General features: G+C 50.4%; 2 protein-coding genes across 4 annotated transcripts in view; one reads left to right on the top strand and one right to left on the bottom strand.

The window, feature by feature from the left end:
- Nucleotides 1-16478, top strand: part of TAOK3 (TAO kinase 3) — a 41713-nt gene extending 25235 nt beyond the window's left edge. For all 3 annotated transcript variants that reach the window (XM_033075507.2, XM_033075506.2, XM_033075508.2), the window contains 8 exons: nt 613-747; nt 8576-8812; nt 9534-9662; nt 10373-10576; nt 12872-13111; nt 14154-14366; nt 14724-14906; nt 14975-16478. In XM_033075507.2, coding sequence (XP_032931398.1) covers nt 613-747; nt 8576-8812; nt 9534-9662; nt 10373-10576; nt 12872-13111; nt 14154-14366; nt 14724-14906; nt 14975-15136 — 1503 coding nt within the window. In that variant the 3' untranslated portion in view covers nt 15137-16478. The remainder of the gene's footprint in view (nt 1-612; nt 748-8575; nt 8813-9533; nt 9663-10372; nt 10577-12871; nt 13112-14153; nt 14367-14723; nt 14907-14974) is intronic.
- Nucleotides 16479-17316: 838 nt separating this feature from the next.
- On the bottom strand, nt 17317-19662 carry PEBP1 (phosphatidylethanolamine binding protein 1). Its single transcript, XM_033075509.2, has 4 exons — nt 19457-19662; nt 19040-19149; nt 18332-18432; nt 17317-18108 (listed from the first exon to the last, which is right to left on the bottom strand). Exons 1-4 carry the CDS (start codon nt 19589-19591, stop codon nt 17891-17893), a joined length of 564 nt encoding a protein of 187 aa, XP_032931400.1. The 5' UTR covers nt 19592-19662; the 3' UTR covers nt 17317-17890.
- Nucleotides 19663-20136: the final 474 nt, after the last annotated feature.

Raw genomic sequence — 20136 nt, 5'->3', positions numbered from 1 at the left:
GACTGGAAAGCAGGATCCCTGAGTGGTCACGGAGGCTTTCCTGGTCCTCTCCAGCCTGCTGTGGATTTGGGCAGGATGCTCGTCCCCCACAGCAGATAGCAAACGAGGGACAAAGAAACCCAATCGAGGACACACGGCTCGGCAAAGGGAATGAGGCAGGATGTTGCTGTGGTGTTAGAAGGGAACAGGATCTCCGTGCCTAGACATGGGAATCACGTTTTCACCAGGATCGCTGGGTTGCAGTGCTTGAACCCGACCTTCCCGAGGACTCCGATCGCCCTGCTCCGCTTCCTGCTCCCGGCTCGCTTTTTTCTGCCACATATGTAATACTGGAGGTTTAAAAAAAAAAAAAAGGAGATTTAAAAAAAAAAAAAAAAAGAGGCAGCCCGATCCAGGGATTCGGAGGCATCCTGCTAGCGATCAGCTGACGCGCCGAGCCGAGCTGCAATGTGTTGCTTATTCATTTTGTACGGTGGGAGCTGCCGGGGCTAAGCAGAGCTGAACTATGCCTCTCCTACAGCCGCGCTTGTGCAGACAGAGGGGTGAGAGAGAGGCAGCCGCCGCGGGAAGAGCACAGCCGGACTTTCTCCTTGTTTTTATCCATTTCTGCAGGATCATGTATTTATAAGGGATGAGGTGGGCCACAGGGATCGCAGGCCTGAGGTGCGGCCTACCCAGTCAGTGCAGAATCAGGCCCTCCACTACCGGAACCGAGAGCGCTTTGCCACAATCAAATCAGCATCTTTGGTAAGAGCCCCCATCCCACCCCACCCCACCCCATCCCACCCTGCTCGCGGCCCCTCGCTGCCATCGCCTCCCGTGCTGTTGGTGCCGTTGGCATAGCAACTGGATATTGCACTGAAAGAGATTTTACCTCTGTGTGTGTGTGAGAGAGATGTAAATGTGAAATATGTTGAATTTCTCTGTGCATTTCCAGGGTGAGATAACCCACCTTCCTGGGTGAAGTTAATATCCTCTCATTCCCCCCCACCCTCCATTTCCCACCTGTCCCTTTTGTTAATGTATTTATCTGCATGTGCATAAAGTGTGTGTGAGGTGTGTGAGAGCTGCTGGAACGCCGTGGAGATGCAGATGCAGATGGCTTTGGGAACAATAAGATCGCTACTGCCCACCCTGAGCCTGGATGTTTTTTTTGATGGTGGTTTTTTTTGGGTTTTTTTTTTTTTTTTTTCATTCATTCATTTATTTCAAGCAACTGTACCATGACTGCATTTCCAGCCTGATCCTTTGGAAGGATTGCTGGGCTGCGATAAGGGAGAGAGAGAGAGAGGGTTTACAGCAGGCTGTGGGCTTACAAAGGGGAGGGGGATGGGATGAATCCATCAAGATTTGTACTATTGCAAATGTGATTGCTGTGGATGCCTTTGTAGTAGGGAAAGGGGTGTGTGCCGGAAGAGTTAGTTGTGTGCCACCTCCCCCACCCCGCATCCACCGGGCTGGGAGCAGCCTTTTCCAGGGAAAGCAGTGAAAAATGGCCCTTCAGAGGGAAAATGAATGTCCTGATAAATATTTCAGCCCGCTGGTATTAGAGGTCAGATGGACGGGAAGCGTTAGAAAGTCCCCACGGTTTGGCCATGGCACTTGCTCAGTGCTATGACATCATCCCGGACCAACCCCGAAATTACACCAGCGAGCCCTCCCCTTCCCGCTTTCCCTGCCTCCACCATGGGGGTTCTCCTTCCACACCACCATTTCTGCATCCCCAGAATCGCTTCCCACTCCTGCATGCACAGGGCTGTGTGTGTGTGACCACAGCCAAAGGTTGGGACTGGAGGGAAGCTGCAGCAGCAGTGCCAGCAGCCCACATTTTTCTGTGTGATTGTTGCTGCTGCTAAAACCTAAAATGATGCTGTGGCTTTCAGGTTTCTGCCCAGATGCTTCCTGGGAGTATCTGAATCCCATTTTTTGCAGGGGTATTTCTGGGTGCCCATACCCTGAGTGCCCCCAGGCTGGTGTCCCCTGCTCTCCCCAGTTTAGAGTGACCTAGAAATGTGTGTGTTAGGAGGACTTCATGCAGTACACCTGATAGGGGCAGGATCCCTGCTCTCCTGGAGATCCTCTGCACTGGGAATTTTTATTTGTGAGTGTGTGTGTTTGCACCCAGTGTAGTGCCAGCTCTTCTACTGCCTGCACTGAGCAGATAAAAGTAGGACCCAGTTAGGTTGGCTGGAGGGCAGAAATGATGAATGACTCATGTATCATACTCCAGACATACAATTTCATTGATAAATTGATATGTGTGATGAATATATTCATGTTCTTTTACTCCCTGTGCAAAGCTGCTGCACCTTGTGGCCTGCCTTCAGCAGCAGAGCCCAGAACTTGTGTCTTCCTTGGAAATGTCACCCCTGGGCTACTTGGGTGGCTTGAAGGGATTGTATGGCCAGGCCCCTTTGGGAGCTAGTGAAAATATGGGCTGTGAGGTATTCCCAGATCCCTGAGCTCTGGGGAAGACAGCTGATATCCCAAGGTCACTCCTGAATCCCATGGCAGCCTCCTGTGGGGCTGGGATTGGGTCTACCTTAATGCCTTACTTGGATTTGCTGAATCTTTCTGCTTCAATGACCAGGAGATGATAAAGATAAAATTAATTTTGGGTGGGGAAGATGGAAAGCTTTTTGGAGAGCTTCTCTTTTTTAAGGTTTTCTGTGGGACATGCTCTGTTGTCTCCATCATGCACACACATCTCCCCAGAGTAGAGGGAAGTTCCCAGCACACCACCTGAGGTTGTGTGCTGGGGCAGAGCTGTCCCTGTGTTTGCCACAGAAACATTTCATGGTGATGAGCTTTCCCTTTAATAATCTTCCATTCCCATCTCTTCATGTTCCAAAATGGAAATCTAGAGGGGGGGAAAAAGAAAAGTTTGAACACATTGCACAGAATCTGGGTGCCAGTGCTTGTGTTGGGGCATTTTTTATCCCCGTTCAGTGCCAGGATGATGTTAATGGGGAGAGGTGCTGGGTGGTGCTGCTCCTCTGGCCAAGGGAGAATTTCTTCCTGTTCCCTGTCCAATATTTCTGAGGAGGGCAAGGTCAATCATGGAGCTGATGTGGGGAGAAAGACCTGAACATACCTGGAATTTGGAGTGTGAACCCAGAAATTCAGGCTGTAGTCATCTCTCAGTGTTAATTTATTCTTTCAATGGCAGTTGGAAAAGATTTTTCCTGTGTGAATGGGTGCTCAGTGGTTGAAAACAAGCAAGCCAGCAAGCTTTGATGGTTCCTACATCCTGGCTGCTGCCCATTTCTCAGCAGCTGGGAACATCTGGAGCATCAGAAGGGTTGTGCAGTTGGAGCATCAGGTGGCCTGTATTGCAGAGTATCAAAAACAGGAGTTCTGGCCCCAAATTCAATAATATTAGGGTGTAAAAACTTCCTTTTATGGGATTTGCTGAAAACCACTCCCAAACATGAGACCAGGGCAGTGTTCTTAGAAGAAAAGCACTGAGTGTGGGGCTGGTTCCTGCTGGTGCAGGCCAGGATCTGGTGCCCTCAAGTCCTTGCTCTTCTCCCCATAGCTCAGGATATTGCAGATGGAGGCAAGACTGGCATTCCTAAAAGTAATCCAACCTACAAGTTGGATCTCTTTCCAAAAACAAGCTTGAAGCTGTTTCAGGGAGTGCAGAGGTCACAGAGGAACTTACATTAGACATCTGAACACTCCAGGTGACCCAGTGCTTTGAAGAGTGATTCCCTTGCCCTGTTACTCTGCAAAAGCATCATGTGAATATGAAGGAAACTGGACAGACCTCCAGAGAAAATAGTCAGATGAACTATCCACAAAGAAACAGGCTGTGGATATCCCCTTTTGAGTCTTGCAGTAGTGCTTTAATATTGCACAGATTAAAGAAAATAATGAAAATGAGCCAATGTAGGTAAGAAAGATGAAGGAGCTTAACTTCGGTCATAATTCAATCAGCGATTTCAGCAGTCATTTTTTCCTGGAACACTTTTGTCTTCAATCAGTTTTGTGTGGTAACAGTACCCATCATTCACCTGGAGCAGTGGTGGAAAATACCCTGCCTGTTTCTGCTGTTGGAGTAAAAATTGCCATCTGAAATGGAGACCAGGCATCTCCATATTATTTCATAGATTATCAAGTGATCCATAAATTAAAAGTTACAACCAGAAATCTCTTGAAGCTCAGCAAGCTGTTGCTTGAAAAGAAGGGCAAAGGTTCTGCATGTTGATGAGACTACCCCTCTCCATGTTTTCAAGGGAAGCTGTTTTTTGAATCTCTCCAGAGATGCATTGATCTGCACTTCTGGGTGTCTTTCAAGCTTGACCCCTTAGGTCCCCCCTGCTTCGTGCATCTCCTCAACAGCTGCTTTTACAGTTTTCAAAGGCAATGATCAAGTAGTTAAAACTTCATAGAATCCCAGGATGGGTTGGGTTGGAAAGAATCTTAAAGCTCATCTCATTCCACCCCTTGCCATGTGCAGGGACACCTTCCACTATCCCAGACTGTTCCAAACCCTGTCCAGCCTGGCCTTGGACACTGCCAGGGATCCAGGGACAGCCACAGCTTCTCTGGGCACCCTGTGCCCACCTCATGGGGAAGAATTCTTCCCTCACATCTGTGACATCTCATTTCATAGAAAGATCATACAGTGAGGACTCTTATCAAAGGCTTTGGTGTTCTCTTTGAAATCCAAATGCCAGCAAAAAAAGGGTGTGATCTTGTCTGGGGCCTGCAGAGCCAAGTGTCTGTGTCCATGTGAGCAGGATTCCCTGGATGTGGTCAGGATAATGGCACAGGGCAACCTGCCTCCAGAACCAGGTACCTTCACATGGAGCTGTTCCCTTGCACCCTCTTCTGCTGAAGCATTGATGTTTTATTTGAGGGTTGAGTTTCTCCCAATGGACTCATCTAGCTGCTGCCTTTGTAGACCTTTCCTCTACAATTTTGGACTTGTTCTTTCTTGTCTCCTCTTGCTGTGAGAAGCAGCTGGCAGCTTTTTACTCAGAGCTCTGCTTCCTCCAGCACAGAGGAGCTTGGAATTTTGGTTATCAAGAGGTGAGAATTCCTATTCTTTAGGAGGGGGTGCAGTATTTTGGATAAACAGTGTAGAAAAGGGAACTCTAAACAGCTGCTGGTTTGGAGGAGAAGCTGTGAGCTCAGCTTCCTTACAAAAAGCTAAAATCTTGGAGGGGTGAAAGAAAGTTTGGATTTTATGGCAAATGAATTGCATGTGGGAGTAGGTTGGAAAAGACATCTCTCTTCTCAGTTCTGTGTGTGTGCCAAAGATGCAGAGAGATAAGAAACTGAGAAAATGTCATACCTTAATAAAAGCTGTTCTGGTTTATACAGGTTTTTGCTTCTCCTGATTGTTGTGTGCTGTAGGGAGAGCTCCAGGAAACTGCAGCTTTCCTGGTTATGTGAAGAACAAATTTTGTAGTTATCACCTTTTGCCTCATGCTAACCTGTGGGGTTATGTTTGTGGATTTCTTCCTGAGGGGACAGCTCCAATCTCTGCTCTCTGTGACCAGGGACAGGCCCCAGGGAAGGGCTGGAGCTGTGTCAGGGAGGTTTAGGATGGATTTCAGGGAAGGTTCTTTCCCCAGAGGGTGCTGGGCACAGCCCAAGGCTGCCAGAGCTCCAGGAGCACTGGGACACCTCTCCCGGGGATGCACAGGGTGGGATTGTTGGGGTGTCTGTGCAGGGACAGGGGTTGGACTCTGTGATCCTTGTGGGACCCTTCCCACTCAGGATATTCCAAATTGGTCATGGAGTTACAAGAGTCTTTCTCTAAGAGCACCAGAGTGGTGATTACCAAAACATCCCCAAATTTTCTTGTTAAAATGGTTGCTGGAGCTGTTCATTCATTAGGGGCTTAATCTTTAAAACCATAATCCTTGATTCATTCATAGTCTGAAGGACTTCTCTGGTTCTGAACTGGGCATGTTCAGTCACTAATGTTCATTTCTTCCACATTCTCCCATCCCTGAGATCACCATGTGCAGACTTTGGTCTTTGAGGACTGTCCTGAGGAGTGTTGGGTTGACTGGAGATTATGGTGATAAATGAAGTCTTTATCATGAGCTTGCTGAACACAGACATTAAATCCATGAGGTGTCCACCAAGTCTGCTGCTCTCCTCTCTCATCTGTAGGATGAGACACTGCTTTTGTTTCCTTCTGACTTTTTAATGTCTCATCTTCTGTTGTGACTGCAAGGCTTTATCAGCTAGGCTTGTAATTAGCAATTGCATCCTATTGTTAGGGATAAATATCCTCAATTTCATGGGAAATCTTTCCAAGATGGAATTCTTGTCATGATAAAGCTGAGCAAAATTGGAAATGGGGTGCAGAGGAGCAGGGGCAAAAACAAGGATAAAAGTTAATGAGTTTTGCTGTAAATAAAACAAGTGCACATTCTGCATCTCAGTAGAGATCAGACCTAAGGAGGCTGGCAAAGTTGCTGGAGGATCCTTAGATCCATTTTTTTCTTAGGCTCTTGCTGTTTGCTTTGTTCTGCCAAGGTCTGGGAACGGAGTGTGCCGTGCAGAACATCCCATTGCTCACAAAAGGGCCCCAAAAATAGCACATCCAGGAAGATCTTGTGCTGCTGGTGGCTCCCAGATCTCCATTTCTCTTCAAGTGCCTGACCAAGGCTGTTCTCTCCCAGCTGGATGTCACTGAACACTGTCAATGCTGTGACAACATGTGAAGTGTTGGGGGTCTGCCTGTCTTACCTGGTATCTGGCTCTTATCATTAATTTGGATTCCAGAGAAATTTTCCTTACCTGGAGGCTTCTGGCAGAGATCTTATTCTTGCTGAACTTGACTGAAACGAGCAATTTCCTACAAATACTTCCCAACTTCTTCCAAGTGTGGCTGTCCTTGGTACCCTTGGAAAACCAGAAGCGTTTTGAACTGTAGCAGAAGACAGGGCTCACACAGTGTTTGTGTTTCTGTGGTCATTCCTGCAGTCCCACATAACTCCTGTGGCTACCTTAGTTCTGTTTGGGTGTCAGGCACTTACAGGCTGCTCTGTTACACCAGTTGCTGAGGTGTAAGTGTATTTAATCCAGCCTACTCCAAAATGGCATTCTGGAATTCCTTGTAGGAAGGAAGAGGTTTGTCCATCACCTCGTGGTGGGTTCTCAGCCTCACTGAAGGGATCAGCCTGAATCTGACAGTGCTGTGCTCAGGATGGTTCTTTGCTTCCTTTGCAGTCTTTGGGAGGCTCTTCCTAAATTCCTGTCCACACTCCTCCCAAGTGTTGGGAGTCATTTGAACTGAGACAGGTGGCACTTGCTGCCTGCCTTGGCTGACCTCAGGGTGTTCATCTGTTGATTTTGGAGCTCTGACTTGGCCATGGCTTCCTGTCACCTCCCAGCCCTGCAGCCAGCAGGTGCACTGGGCTGGCAGCTCCCTAAAGCAGCTGCTCTGCTGTTGAACCTGAACCTTCCCAGCTCTGTAGGTGTATCCCATCCATGTCTGAACTTCAGGAATCTCCACAAAACTGCCTTCAAATGACAGCAGTGCCAAAGTAGGGGCCAGTTTTTTGGGCTGCTGTGGAGGAATCCATCAGGAAGGCTGGGCTCTTGCAGGCTGCAGGAGGGTCTCTGGTTCCTAAAGCTCTAGTGATCACCTTCAAAGGACTGAGCTCTTCACACTTAAGTGTGAAAGCAAAGGTTCCCTTGCACAGAATCAGGGGATGCAGTTCTACACAGGTACCAAGTCTTTGGTTCTCAGGTCGTATAATAATCAGCAGATCTCTGCAAGTGAATTTCCTGAGACTGTCGTTAAAAAAATAAAAGCCAGTCTTGGACACGTTTCTTCTTTTGAAATGGAAGCATCACCATTTGCATTTTCTTCTGAACGTTTTTGGCACAGCCTGTTGAGTTTTTTTTTTTCCCTTCCCTTCACATGGATACACTTGGGCATGGAAATGAATGAGGAACTTGTGAGTTTGTTTCAGCTGAGGAGAGTTTAAAATCTGCTTAGGCCATCTGATCAATCTTGTTAAGAGCACACAGTTCCAGAACAGTGTTCCCTTGTTAGAAAACTTTCAATTCTGGGAAGGAATTAACTCAGTATGCCATCATCTTGAATTTTAAGGTGAAATTTTGAAAGAGGCTCCTAGTAGCAGAAAATAGATGTTGAGGGATTGAATTGGCATGGGGTGACTTGAGGAGGAAGGAAAGAATGGGTGACTTGGAGGGGTTCTGGCTGCATCCTGGGAGTCAATGCCACTCTCAGGATCTGAGTCCTATGTCTGAATAAGGGTGTCCCCTGTGTCTGAAGAACGTTGTCCATCAGCCACCTTTGTTTCCACATCTCCTCCAGTGTGTCCTGGAGTGATAAGTAACCTATCCCTTCCTTTATTTTCTGCTGTGTCACTGAAAATACATAAAAGTCTCAGAAAAAGATGGGGGCTAAAAGTTAGGAGAGAGAAACCTCATGGCTTTGTGGAATTGAACAGCAGCACCTCCAAACCCCTGAGTGATCCCTGAGAGCAGAGCAGGGCCTGGCTTCCAGTGAGCAGCCAGCATGGCCTCAGCTCTGTGGGAAGCGAGGCCATGGAGCACTTTGGCCTGTTCTCCCCAGGTTACAAGACAGATCCATGAGCATGAGCAGGAGAACGAGCTGCGGGAACAGATGTCAGGATATAAGCGGATGCGGCGCCAGCACCAGAAGCAGCTGATCGCCCTGGAGAACAAGTTGAAGGCCGAGATGGACGAGCACCGCCTCAAGCTGCAGAAGGAGGTGGAGACACACGCCAACAACTCGTCCATTGAGCTGGAGAAGCTGGCCAAGAAGCAAGTGGCTGTGATGGAGAAGGAGGTGAGTGCAGGGAATCTGAGGGACAGGAGATTCCAGGTCTCTAAGGGGGGCTCTGGGACTTGCTGCTCAAACCTGTGGGCTGAGGTACAGAACAAGAGGATAGTCTTAACCAGTGCCAAGGGAAATTTAGGTTGGGTGTTAGGGAAAAGTTTTTTACAGAAAGGCTGATAAAGTACTGGAATGCCCAGGGAGGTGGTGGAGTCGCCATCCCTGGATGTGGCATTTGGTGCCATGGTTTAGTTGAGGTGTTAGGGCATGGGTTGGACTCAATGATTCTAAAGGTCTCTTCCAACCCAGTGATTCTGTGACCTTGTGCTCCCTGCTGAAGCAGCCTCGAGTCACCTTCTGGCTGATGGGCACTCTGTTGGCAGCCGCCAGTGCCACAGCTGCATAAAAGGGGCTGTGGGGACCTTGGTGGGAGCTCTGCCTCAGCTGAGGGGTGACAAAGCTGTCACTCAGTCTAAAAACCAGCATGTTAATCCACATAATAAACTGTGGTTGTTCCTATGGGGTGGGGAGATCAGAAGCCCAAGGAAGCTTCAGACTTAGTGAGCATTGTCTGTGTGAGCAGCATTCCTGTGGCTGAGTGCTCGTGGTTTGTCTAGCACAGTCACCAGAATGACTGGCCAAAACCCACAGCACTGATTTGTGCTGGATTCTGCACCTGCTCATTCACCTTCTTTTTTTTATTGTTATTTTTTTCCCTCTCTGTACATTGCAGGCAAAGGCAGCTGCAGCAGATGAAAAGAAATTCCAGCAACAGATTTTGGCTCAGCAAAAGAAAGACCTGGCGACCTTTTTAGAAAGTCAGAAGAAACAATACAAGCTTTGCAAGGAAAAGATTAAAGAGGCAAGAAACCTTCATTTTGGGGGCTGAAGGGGTGTGGAATGGACACGAACCAGTCTTTGGTTTTGATAAACCTGGGCCAGCCCAGGGGTTTAAGGGATACTGTCAGGCTTACAAGCAAATTTGGATTCTCAGCAAGTAAATTTTCAGGAACTGGGAGCATCTGGCAGCATTTCCAGAACAATTTGTGAGGGTGGCTACAGGTGCTTTCACAATTTGCTGTAGAGCAGAATCTTTGAAACCAAGGGTGATGAGGGAAAATGGGACTTCACAGGGAGTTCTTCTTCCCCTTTCTCATCATCTGTTTTTTTTCAAGTAATCAGAGCAGCCATTCAATGTCCCTTGACTAAAAGCCCTGTGATCACTTACATAAATTAGGAAGAGAAGCAACTTCATATGTAGCTTATCTGTGCTAAAATGTGTTATTTAAGTAGTGCCTCCACCACACTGCAAAAATAATTTGCTGTTAAGCTAAAGGTGAGAAAATGAATATCAAGGAGTTCAATGGGCACTTATTCTGCTCTTGGTGTGGATCCTGGTACAGCTGTAGGGGCAGCAGGGCTGAGCATGGCCAGCTATAGGTGTGGTTCTGTTGGTTTTGTAGTGGGGTTCTGGTGCCCTTTCATCATGAACTGAATGGCAGAGGAGGAGCCAGGAAGGTCCCCAAGCCCTGTGTCACTGGTGCTAAGGGAGGCCTTGTTCTGACCCTGCAGGAAATGAATGAGGACCACAGCACACCCAAGAAGGAGAAGCAAGAAAGGATATCCAAACACAAAGAGAACCTGCAGCACACACAGGCTGAAGAGGAGGCCCAGCTTCTCAGCCAGCAGAGACTCTACTACGACAAAAACTGCCGTTTCTTCAAGAGAAAAACGATGATCAAGAGGCACGAGATGGAGCAGCAGAACATTCGGGAAGTATGGCACTCCTCACTTCTCTCCCACTGTTTAACCACTTTAGCTTCTTGTGTTGGCTGAAGTTAGGGCTTCATGTTTCTAATTGCTAAATAGAACTGAGGAAATACAAGAAAAAGGGTTTGGGGAATGGTTTTCCATGCAGCCGTGGCTGTTTGATCAGCTGAGGGATGGCAGTGTTGGCTGCAGACAGAAACCCTCTGGGCCCCTCCTCTGGGCCTGGTGCCTCATCCCAGCTCCTGAGGGTTGGGTTTGGGGGTCCTGCCCCAGTTTGAGCTGTGGGGAGGGCCAGGGAGAGCTGGGGGATGGGGATATGGGTTGTCAAGGAGCAGCTTTTCACAGCCTGCTTCTTCTTTGGTTTTTGCCTCTTGGCTCGAGGCTGCCTGTGGTCAAGCACCCCTTGGGAGAAAGAGTTTCCACTTGCACATGTTCCTGTGGCCATCACTGTAGTGTATCTAAGTTCTTCGTTGATGTTATTTTTGGATGAAGACTGTCAGATGAGAGGGTGTTTTAGTGAAAACTGAGTGAGGAGTGGTCAAAAACTTCCAATTGTGCTTGGCCTGCTGCCCTCAGGTTTCCCAATATATTTTGTACTTGTTCAGAGCTTTGCTGCCCTTGGGTCCAGATGTACCTGGGGCTGCTCAGCTGCTTTGCTGAGATCCAGATATCAACCCAAGCACCCTGGAAACTATTGACTCCAAAAATTCAGGTTTGAGCACCGTTATCACAGCATGTCAGCTCTGTGGCAGGGATGAGGACAGAGTTCAGTTACCTAGCATGGCATTTAACCAGGAACACACCTCTGACCTCCTGCATTTAAGCTCTTATGAGAGACCTAATTTTCAGAAGGATCTGAATTTTTATTCCCTGAAAATTACATCACTGCTAATTCAAATGTGCCAGTACTTACTACTTGGATCACCTGAAGTAAATAACACTTTCAAAATGTGTTTTCCATATTGTAACTAACCACAGATGTTGTTTTTGTGCAAATGGGAAAGTGTTTGAGGGAAGTGGAATGACTGTGTGTGCTGTGTGAACTGAAATCAGGTGTGGAATGGGTTTGGGAGAGGCTGGCTGAGCTATCCTGGGATGAAGGCACATGTGCCACAGCTCCCTGCCTGCCTGGTCAGTGCCCCACCTGCTTTGTGACAGTGGGAGGTCACTGTGGCACACCAGTACGTGTAATTTTTAATCTTGGCTGTCAGGGGTCCAGATTTGTGTAAATGTAGACACTGCACCCTTAGGGCCAAGAGGGCACAGGGAAACCCTGGCCCCGTTTCCTTCCCCATCCTCTCAGCTCAAACCTGTCCCAGGTGTAGCAGCCACAGGGGCTGGAGTTTGCAGGTGCTCCTGTTGAGCGTTACAACAGGATTACATGTGAGCAGAAGCTCAGAATAATTACATTTTTTTTTTTGCTTCTCCTGCAGAAACTCGTTAGGCTGGGGCAGCACTGGGCTCTTCCTGGGCTGGGCACAGTGTGGGGTGGGGCAGCCCTGCTGTGCCTGGCTGAGGCAGCAGGATCACAGCGCTGAGGCTGTAACCCGAGCCTGGATCGGGGATGCACCAGCACGGTCTGTGAAGGGGCACAGCTGGAGTCAGCTGCTGCTGCACGGGATGTGGCTGACACCTTGAGACACAGATATTTGCAGTAATCAGGGAGGGACCTGGTGTCCTCCCCTTCCTTGTAGCTTGGGGAAGGTTATTCAGACTGTGGACACCATGTGCAGGAGCTCTTGGTGAGCACTGCAAAGCCCCCTGAGCCTCAGGCTCCACCTGAGTGCTGCACCTCGGGCCAGATCCCACCTGGACAATTCATTTTCTTACCCGAGGTGGTGTTAGAGCCACTGACCTCTGCTTTGGCCTCTCTAGTGCAGGTGAGGAGCTCATTCCCAGTACCCACAGGGGCACAGGGAGATATAAACCAGACAAGAGCCCCGATTCTGTCACCTGAGCACCCTGGGATGCATTCACTGTGAGTTCCTGCAGGCACAGAGGGCTTGTGTGTGGTCCTGGTGCCACCTGCTGGGGACTGCTGGGCCATCCCTGAGCTGCCAGAAGAGCAGGGGATGGATGGATGGGATGAAGGGATGGATGGAATGAAGGATGGAGGGATGGATGAACGAGTGGATGGTCACTAGGTGGTCACTCTTAGCATCCCCGTGTGCTGCTGCCTTGGTGTTCCCCTGTGACACGTGAAGTGCCTGCAAGTTGTGTAGAGCAGCGAGCAGGACGCTCAGGCTGCTGAGCTGGATCCTGCAGCCGGAGCTGCCCGCTCAGGGGTGTGTGTGTGCGCAGGAGCTGAACAAGAAGCGGACGCAGAAGGAGATGGAGCACGCGATGCTGATCCGGCACGACGAGTCCACGCGCGAGCTGGAGTACCGGCAGCTGCACACGCTGCAGAAGCTGCGCATGGACCTCATCCGCCTGCAGCACCAGACTGAGCTCGAGAACCAGCTGGAGTACAACAAGCGGCGCGAGCGGGAGCTGCACAGGAAGCATTTCATGGAGCTCCGGCAGCAACCAAAGAACCTGAAGGTGCTGCGAGCTTTTCTCCCTCCTCCTCCAGCCTCTGCCCTCCTGTCCGTGCCTCCTCCATGCAGCTCCCGTGCTGTGGCACCGCTGCTCTCCACGTGCTCTCCCTTGTGTCCCCTCCCTTCACACAGAGCAGCTCTGGATAAGCAAAGTTGTAGCTGGGATGGCCTAGAGCTCACTGAGGGTCTTTAAGTGCTGTGTTAATAATAGTCCAGCCCTAAGCAAAGTGTTACAGAACTTGTTTCTGTCAAGCTGTTTGTTGTTCAGGCCCTCGCTGGTGTCAGATCAGTGATGAGGAGAGGGGTTGGTGGTGCTTTCAGAGAACACTGAGCTCTGTGCACACCCCTGTGTGGTTACAGACCTCTGAGCTGCTCCCTGTTTCTCCTCCCAGTGCCACAGAATCACAGAAATGTCCTGAATGGGAAGGGCCCCACAGGGATCCTGGAGTCCCGCCCCTGTTCCTGTGTAGACACCCCAAAAATCCCACCCTGTGCATCTCTGGGAGAGGTGTCCCAGTGCTCCTGGAGCTCTGGCAGCCTCGGGGCCGTGCCCATTCCCTGGGGAACCTGGGCAGTGCCAGCACCCTCTGGGGAAAGAACCTTCCCTGAAATCCATCCTAAACCTCCCTGACACAGCTCCACCCCTTCCCTGGAGTCACTGGTCACCAGAGAGAAAGCACACATGGCTGTCACTCTGTCACACCTTTCTAGTTCTCAGATCTGCAGCCTCCACTTAGTGCAAGGTTGAGGTGGGAAGGACATAGAAGGGGAATGATGCTATAAAAAAGCAATAATGTTTTGGAAGGCAGGTGCTGGGCTGGGTGCTCTGCAGGAAGCAGGGGCAGAGGATGGAAGTGCCCTGGGCTGAGTGGGTGCTGCTCCTGGCCAGGCTGCAGCAGGGCCTGAGCTGCTGCTGCTGCTGCTGAAGCCCTGTGTGAAGCACACACAGGGGAGCTGTGGTTCCCAACACCCCACCCATGTGGACCTACCACAACCTCTCCCTTCCCAAACCCCTTCGCACTCTTCACTCCTTCCTTCCTTGGCAGGCTATGGAAATGCAGATCAAAAAGCAGTTCCAGGACACATGCAAAGTGCAAACTAAGCAGTACAAAGCACTGAAGAATCACCAGCTGGAAGTAACTCCAAAGAGTGAGCACAAGACAATTCTAAAAAGCCTGAAGGACGAGCAGACACGGAAGCTCGCCATCCTGGCCGAGCAGTACGAGCAGAGCATCAACGAGATGATGGCCTCGCAGGCAGTACGTGCTGGGGGCTGGGGGGCTCTGGGGCCTGGCAGCACCCTGGGGGGGCTTCTCCAGCCACTGGACTATAAAATCTGTTTAAATAACACATCAGGTGGCACTTTCCCTCTTGCAGTAAGTGTCCTATGGAACACATGTCCTTCCCTTGCTCCCCTCGTGCGCTGGGGTTTGGGATTGGATCTTCTGAGGCTCTGTTCAGTGTGAGCAGAGAAACTGCTGCTCATGAGGCCTTCGCTGCCTTCTCCCTCTGCCACCAGCAGCAGTGGCTTTGGGAAGGAGCAGTGGTGTGACGTGTGTGGGAGCAGAGGAATTCCCAGCAGGAGTTTGAGTGCTGTTCTCCTGATGCTCTCGCAGCTCCGGCTGGACGAGGCCCAGGAAGCGGAATGCCAAGCGCTGAGACTGCAACTCCAGCAGGAGATGGAGCTGCTCAACGCGTACCAGAGCAAAATTAAGATGCAGACAGAAGCACAGCACGAAAGGGAACTCCAGAAGCTGGAGCAGCGGGTGTCGCTGCGCAGGGCACACCTGGAGCAGAAGGTAGGTGTGCCAGGGGGAGGGGACAGGGGGCAGGGCTGTGCTGGGGGTGCTCACTGTGCTCCTTGCAGATCGAAGAGGAGCTCGCCGCCCTCCAGAAGGAACGCAGCGAGAGGATCAAGTTTCTGTTGGAAAGGCAGGAGCGAGAGATCGAGACGTTTGACATGGAGAGCCTGCGGATGGGCTTTGGGAATTTGGTCACGTTAGAATATCCCAAGGAGGACTATAGATGAGGTTAAATTTCTTTGCCATTTAAAAAAAAAAAAAAAAACAAAAACAAACCAACAAAAACCACAAAAAGCAGAGTAAGGATGAAACTTGCAAACCCAACATTCCCCATGTTGCCGGGCGTGCTCTCTCTCTTTCTGTCTCTCTTACTGACATCGTGTCGGACCAGTGCCTGTATATTCTTATCCATCAGGGGCCCCTTTCCCCCGTCACGTCCCGTGCAGGACAGCTCCTGGCAGTCTTTTCCATAGTATGTCACAGTATTGATGTCTCTGTGCAATGATTAAAAATGTTTCAGTGAAAACTTTGGAGACAATTTTAATGGAGAAAAAAAAAAAAAAAACCACCAAGTGGATGTATGTTGCTTCTGAGCAATCACTCATTTTACCACCAATCAATGAAAGTACAAGCAAAAAAATATTAATTATTAAAAGATATCTACGATCCCAGGGGGAGAGAGACTGAATCCGCAGCCTTACCTTAACTAGCTGCTGCATAATTTTATTTTATTTTTATTTTTTTGGTATTTATTCATCAGGAATAATTAAATAATAAAAAAAATTTTATTAAAGATTGAAAAAAAAATTTGATACATTTTACAGAAAAAAAAAACTTAATCGTGCTGTACATATCAGTGGTGACATATTATTACTTTTTTGGGGTGGGGAGGGGTGGGTGATGACGTGGTGATTTTTAGGAGAACCATGCCAGGGGCAGCAGGGACAAGCCCTGGCCCCCTGGGCATATTCTTGATTGTATCATAAATCATTTTCTGCTGTCGCAGAGAATGTGAATACACTTAAATGAGCCCACAGGATCCCAGTAGCACAAATTGGGCTTTGTCAAATCGTGTATTTTGTGTATAGAAGGAATTTAAGGAGAGCTTTTACTTATTTTCATATTGTATTTTAACTGTTTCTCTGATCAAAAATTTTTTTACTTCTTTCCCTCCCTCCCTTCCTGCTCCAGCCACCCCCCACTCTCCAGTTCTGTTCTGGAGCTCAACACTGTCTGTTAGATCATCCCAGCCCTTTTCAGTTTTTCTTTTATTTGATTTTTTGGGGGTTTTTTTTTTTTTGTTCCTCCCCCAAGTCCACCCCCAACCCCATGATCTTGGTCATAAATATTGCATTATTCACACTTTCAAACTGTGTATTTTCTTACAATAAAAAGATAAAAAAAAAAGGCTTTACTTCTTTTGCATGCACTTTAAAAAAACAAAAAACAAACAAAAAAAAGGACAAAAAAACCAACAAAACAACAAAAACATTTTTCAGGTTCCAGGGAAGAGCATGAATAACTGTCAGAGCTTTTAATTATATTTGTAAATAAAAGTGTTCATCACAATGCCTGGCTGTGTCATTGTGGGAGGGGCTGGGGAGGGGACACGTTCCACAGGTGTCCCTCAGCCTGGGGCTGCAGGAACCTCAGTGCTTGCTTTCCTGACAGTGGAGTTGAGGTAATGGATTTTCATTTGTTCTGTGTCCTCTGGGCAGTCCCAGGCTGGATCAGCCTTGAGACACTGCTCCAGCCTTAACTCTGGAGTAGCTGGGGATATTTTCCTGGAAAACCATCGATGTTGTAGAAATGTTTTCGTTCTGGAATCCCCAGTTTTCACAGGGATGCTGCTGATTCCTGTTTGTCAGACCATGTCCCTGCAGAGCTTTGATACAGCAGCTTGAAAAAAAGGGGGAAGGCTTCTGATTCTGTCAAGTTGAATTGCATTGGCTTCACCTTTTTTACCTTTTTTTAGCCATCAGGCTGTACCAGAGGCTCATTTCTGCTCCAGGCACTTAGGAGACACCCCCAGGCCTCACTGCACAGCTGCTGGAGGAGCAGGAAGCACCTGGGACCTGCAGCTGGGCTGGGAAGTGGCTTCAGGTCAGTAAAGCTGGTGGCCAAAGCCCAGACTGACTGCTGGGGTGTCAGATGTGCTGTGGTGATGTGGGGGCTCCTGTGGAGGGAAGGAGCCTCCATGGGTCGGGGAGTGGGGGGAGATCCCTTGGGAAGGAAATGAAGGCTGGGAATGTCTTTAAGATAGACAGACACGATGGCTTTGGGCTGTGTCCCAGCATCAGTGAGTCCCTGGGCACAGGGTCCAGCCTCATCCCAGGAACAAAGCACCACCCCACTGCTTCCTGAGCACTGCCCCTGTCCCCCAAGAACAACAACCACGCACACCAAGGGCCTTGGGAAGTTTTTAATTGCACTGTGTGCACAGGGTGGGTCACCACAGGACTGAACAAAACAAAGTGGTCTCAGCTTTGAGTGGCAGCAGAGAACAGAAGGAAGTGCTCTAGGCCAGCTCCTCGAGCTGCACCTTCACTACTGTAGTGGTGATGTGAAGGCACTGGCTAAATGTAGGAAGGGGAAAAGGAAAAAAAAAAAGGGGGGGGGAGGAAGTTTCCCTTTAACTGCCCTCTACTCTCCTGGAAAAGAGAGTCTCCACAGCCAGCACCACTCCAAAGTGGTTGTGTACCCACACCCCTGCCACCCCAAGACAGCAGAGACCCCCTGAATCGACACTAATTCACAAAAGCTTTTGATTCCCTTAAGCAGGTCAGTTTGGAGGGAGTGGCCCTTCCAGGACACTCAGCAGCAGCTGTCTAGCTAGGATACCACGAGCATCAGCACAGGCCTGGACACGGAGCAGGGACAGCAACACTGACATTTCCAGGTCAGAGCAGGACAATTAGATTCAAAGAATTAACAAAACAGAACTACAGCCCCGTGCCTGCCCCACCCAGGGGGCCCTGGCCCTACTTCCCCGAGAGCTGCTCGTAGAGCTTGGGCACGTAGTCATCCCACTCGGCCTGGTAGCAGGTGCCCGCCACGGGCGCGCCCAGCCCGTACTTGCTGCGGAAAGCGGCCACCTTGAACTTGCCGCGCTTGTCCCCGGAGCGGTTGGACAGGACGGGCTCGCTGCAGGCCAGCTGCTGGGGCTGCTCGTACACCAGCCACACATAACGGTGCAGCCCTGTGGGGAGGGACAGGGTCACCACCTGTGCTGCCAGGTCACCCCCACAGGGTGGGGGAGCTCAGGGGAGATGCACTGGATGGGTTTGATCCCTGCTGTGTGCAGCCCCCAGCAATCCTGCATGGATTGTTTCCACAGGCAGTTCCCTGCAGGCTTTCCCCCCACCCTTCTGCACCGGGTGTGATCCATGTAGCACCGTGGGGGAGCTGCTCCAGGTACCGACCTGTTCCCTTGGGAGGGCCAGAGCCAACGTAATCCGACATCACGGTCCCGCTGCCCACATTGTTGCCCTTCATGTTGGTCACCAGGAAGTGATGCCACTCCCTGAAAGAAGGCAAAGCACAGTCAAACTGGCAGAGCTGCAGATAAGAGACCCTTTGTCACTCCAAGCTGCTGCTTCTCCATGAGGCTGTCAGCATAGGGTAAACAAACAGCTGCCACTCTGGGTTTGCCAAACCCAAAGAGCACCGGTCCCAGAGCAGGCGCTGCTTCACTGGGATGCACAGCTGCCAAAACCAGCTCCACATGGCTGCAGGAAACCCACAGCCTGACCTCTGAGAGTGGGTATTCCACATACTGGTGAGGCTGACTTGAGGAAGGTGAGCTGGTCCCAGATTTAAGATTCTCCCACAAGCAAAGTCCTAATTCCAACTCACATATGTGCTAAATTAGAGCAAGCAATAAATGTTGTGCTGCTCCAGCTATAATTGACCTTTGAACACTCCTAGTAAGAGCAGCTGCTCTTACCATGGTTACCTGGCTACCACGCTCTTACCATGCTGTCCCTGACTACAGAAGAGATGCAAGGACACGATTTCTATATCAAGCCACAGCAGAACACAGTCCCACCTCCTCCTTAAACCTCCGCTCGGCCCAGAAGAGATGTTCCTTTTTCCCCACGCAAGACATGGAGCTGTCCAATCTCTGTTACCTGAACTTTGGGTCCTTCCGACTGGGCGCGTCAGGGTCTGTGAGAACCAGGGTGTAAAGCTTCTGGGGATCGCAGCCGTCCCACTCGATGCTGGTGGGGCGATGCTGGACCTGCAGGGATGCTCAGCAGCGTTAGCACCATCCCCGCTGGCAGCGCCAGCACACAGGGCCAGCAGGACCTGCGCTGGCAGCGACACCCGAGGGGTTCAAGGCCATTCGTGCCAGCCCGCCCTAGGCCTTCTCTCCTGAGGCACGGCCGCCCCCGTAGCAAGGCTGCCCCCAAAGCTCAGCCCCTCTCTCTGTCCCCGCAGCCCGTGAAGCTCCGGCGGCAGCTGCCGGAGCGACCGCGCCAGAGCGCCGACCGCATCCCGCCATTTTGCCGCGCCAACCCCCGCGCGCAGAGCCGGGCGCTGCTCACCTGAGTGGGCGTGAGCACCTTGCCCAGCTCGTCGATCTCCACGGAGCCATACTTGACCCTCAGCGGCTGCGCCGGCTTCTGCTCCACCTCGGAGAGGCTCAGCGGCCCGTCCCACTTGGCCAAATCCACCGGCATGGCGACGTTTGCGGCTGTAGCGGCTGCGGGCTGCCCGAACCCCGTGCCCCTTGGCGGAGGCACCGCCCAGCTCCGCTCCCATTGGTGGAGACGCCGCTATGCTCCTCTCCCATTGGTGGAGACGCCACTATGCTCCCCTCCCATTGGTGGAGACGCACCTGCATCAGATCTATGGCGCCCCCAGGCGGAGCCGAGAGGGACCAGCCGAGCTCCGGTTACCTGGGCCAGCGCTGTTACCCCTACAGCTAATTAGGTTAATTAGTAATTAATGTGCCAAGGCCCAGTAGGGAAGCCCTGTGGTTCTCAGCGCTCTGCTTCACGCACGCCTTGTGCTTCCAAGCTGCCACGTGCAAGGTGTCCTGTACAAACCCGACGATAGTTGCGTAGTTACGGTCCTTGCTGCGGGGTTCACAGAGGAATAACCATTTATCTCTGTTCTTCTCGCTGTCTGTGGGATGTCTCTAAGCGGGTAGATTAGAGCACCCCTCTGGACGCGGGGGTCGCTCACCACTCAGCGAGCTCCACTCCCAGAACACCACAAAGCA

Source organism: Catharus ustulatus, chromosome 18 (genome assembly GCF_009819885.2).
Source record: "Catharus ustulatus isolate bCatUst1 chromosome 18, bCatUst1.pri.v2, whole genome shotgun sequence".
NCBI classification, from domain to species: domain Eukaryota; kingdom Metazoa; phylum Chordata; class Aves; order Passeriformes; family Turdidae; genus Catharus; species Catharus ustulatus.
The sequence above is the reverse complement of the archived record's forward strand: the minus strand, read 5'-3'. Positions and strand labels throughout refer to the sequence as shown.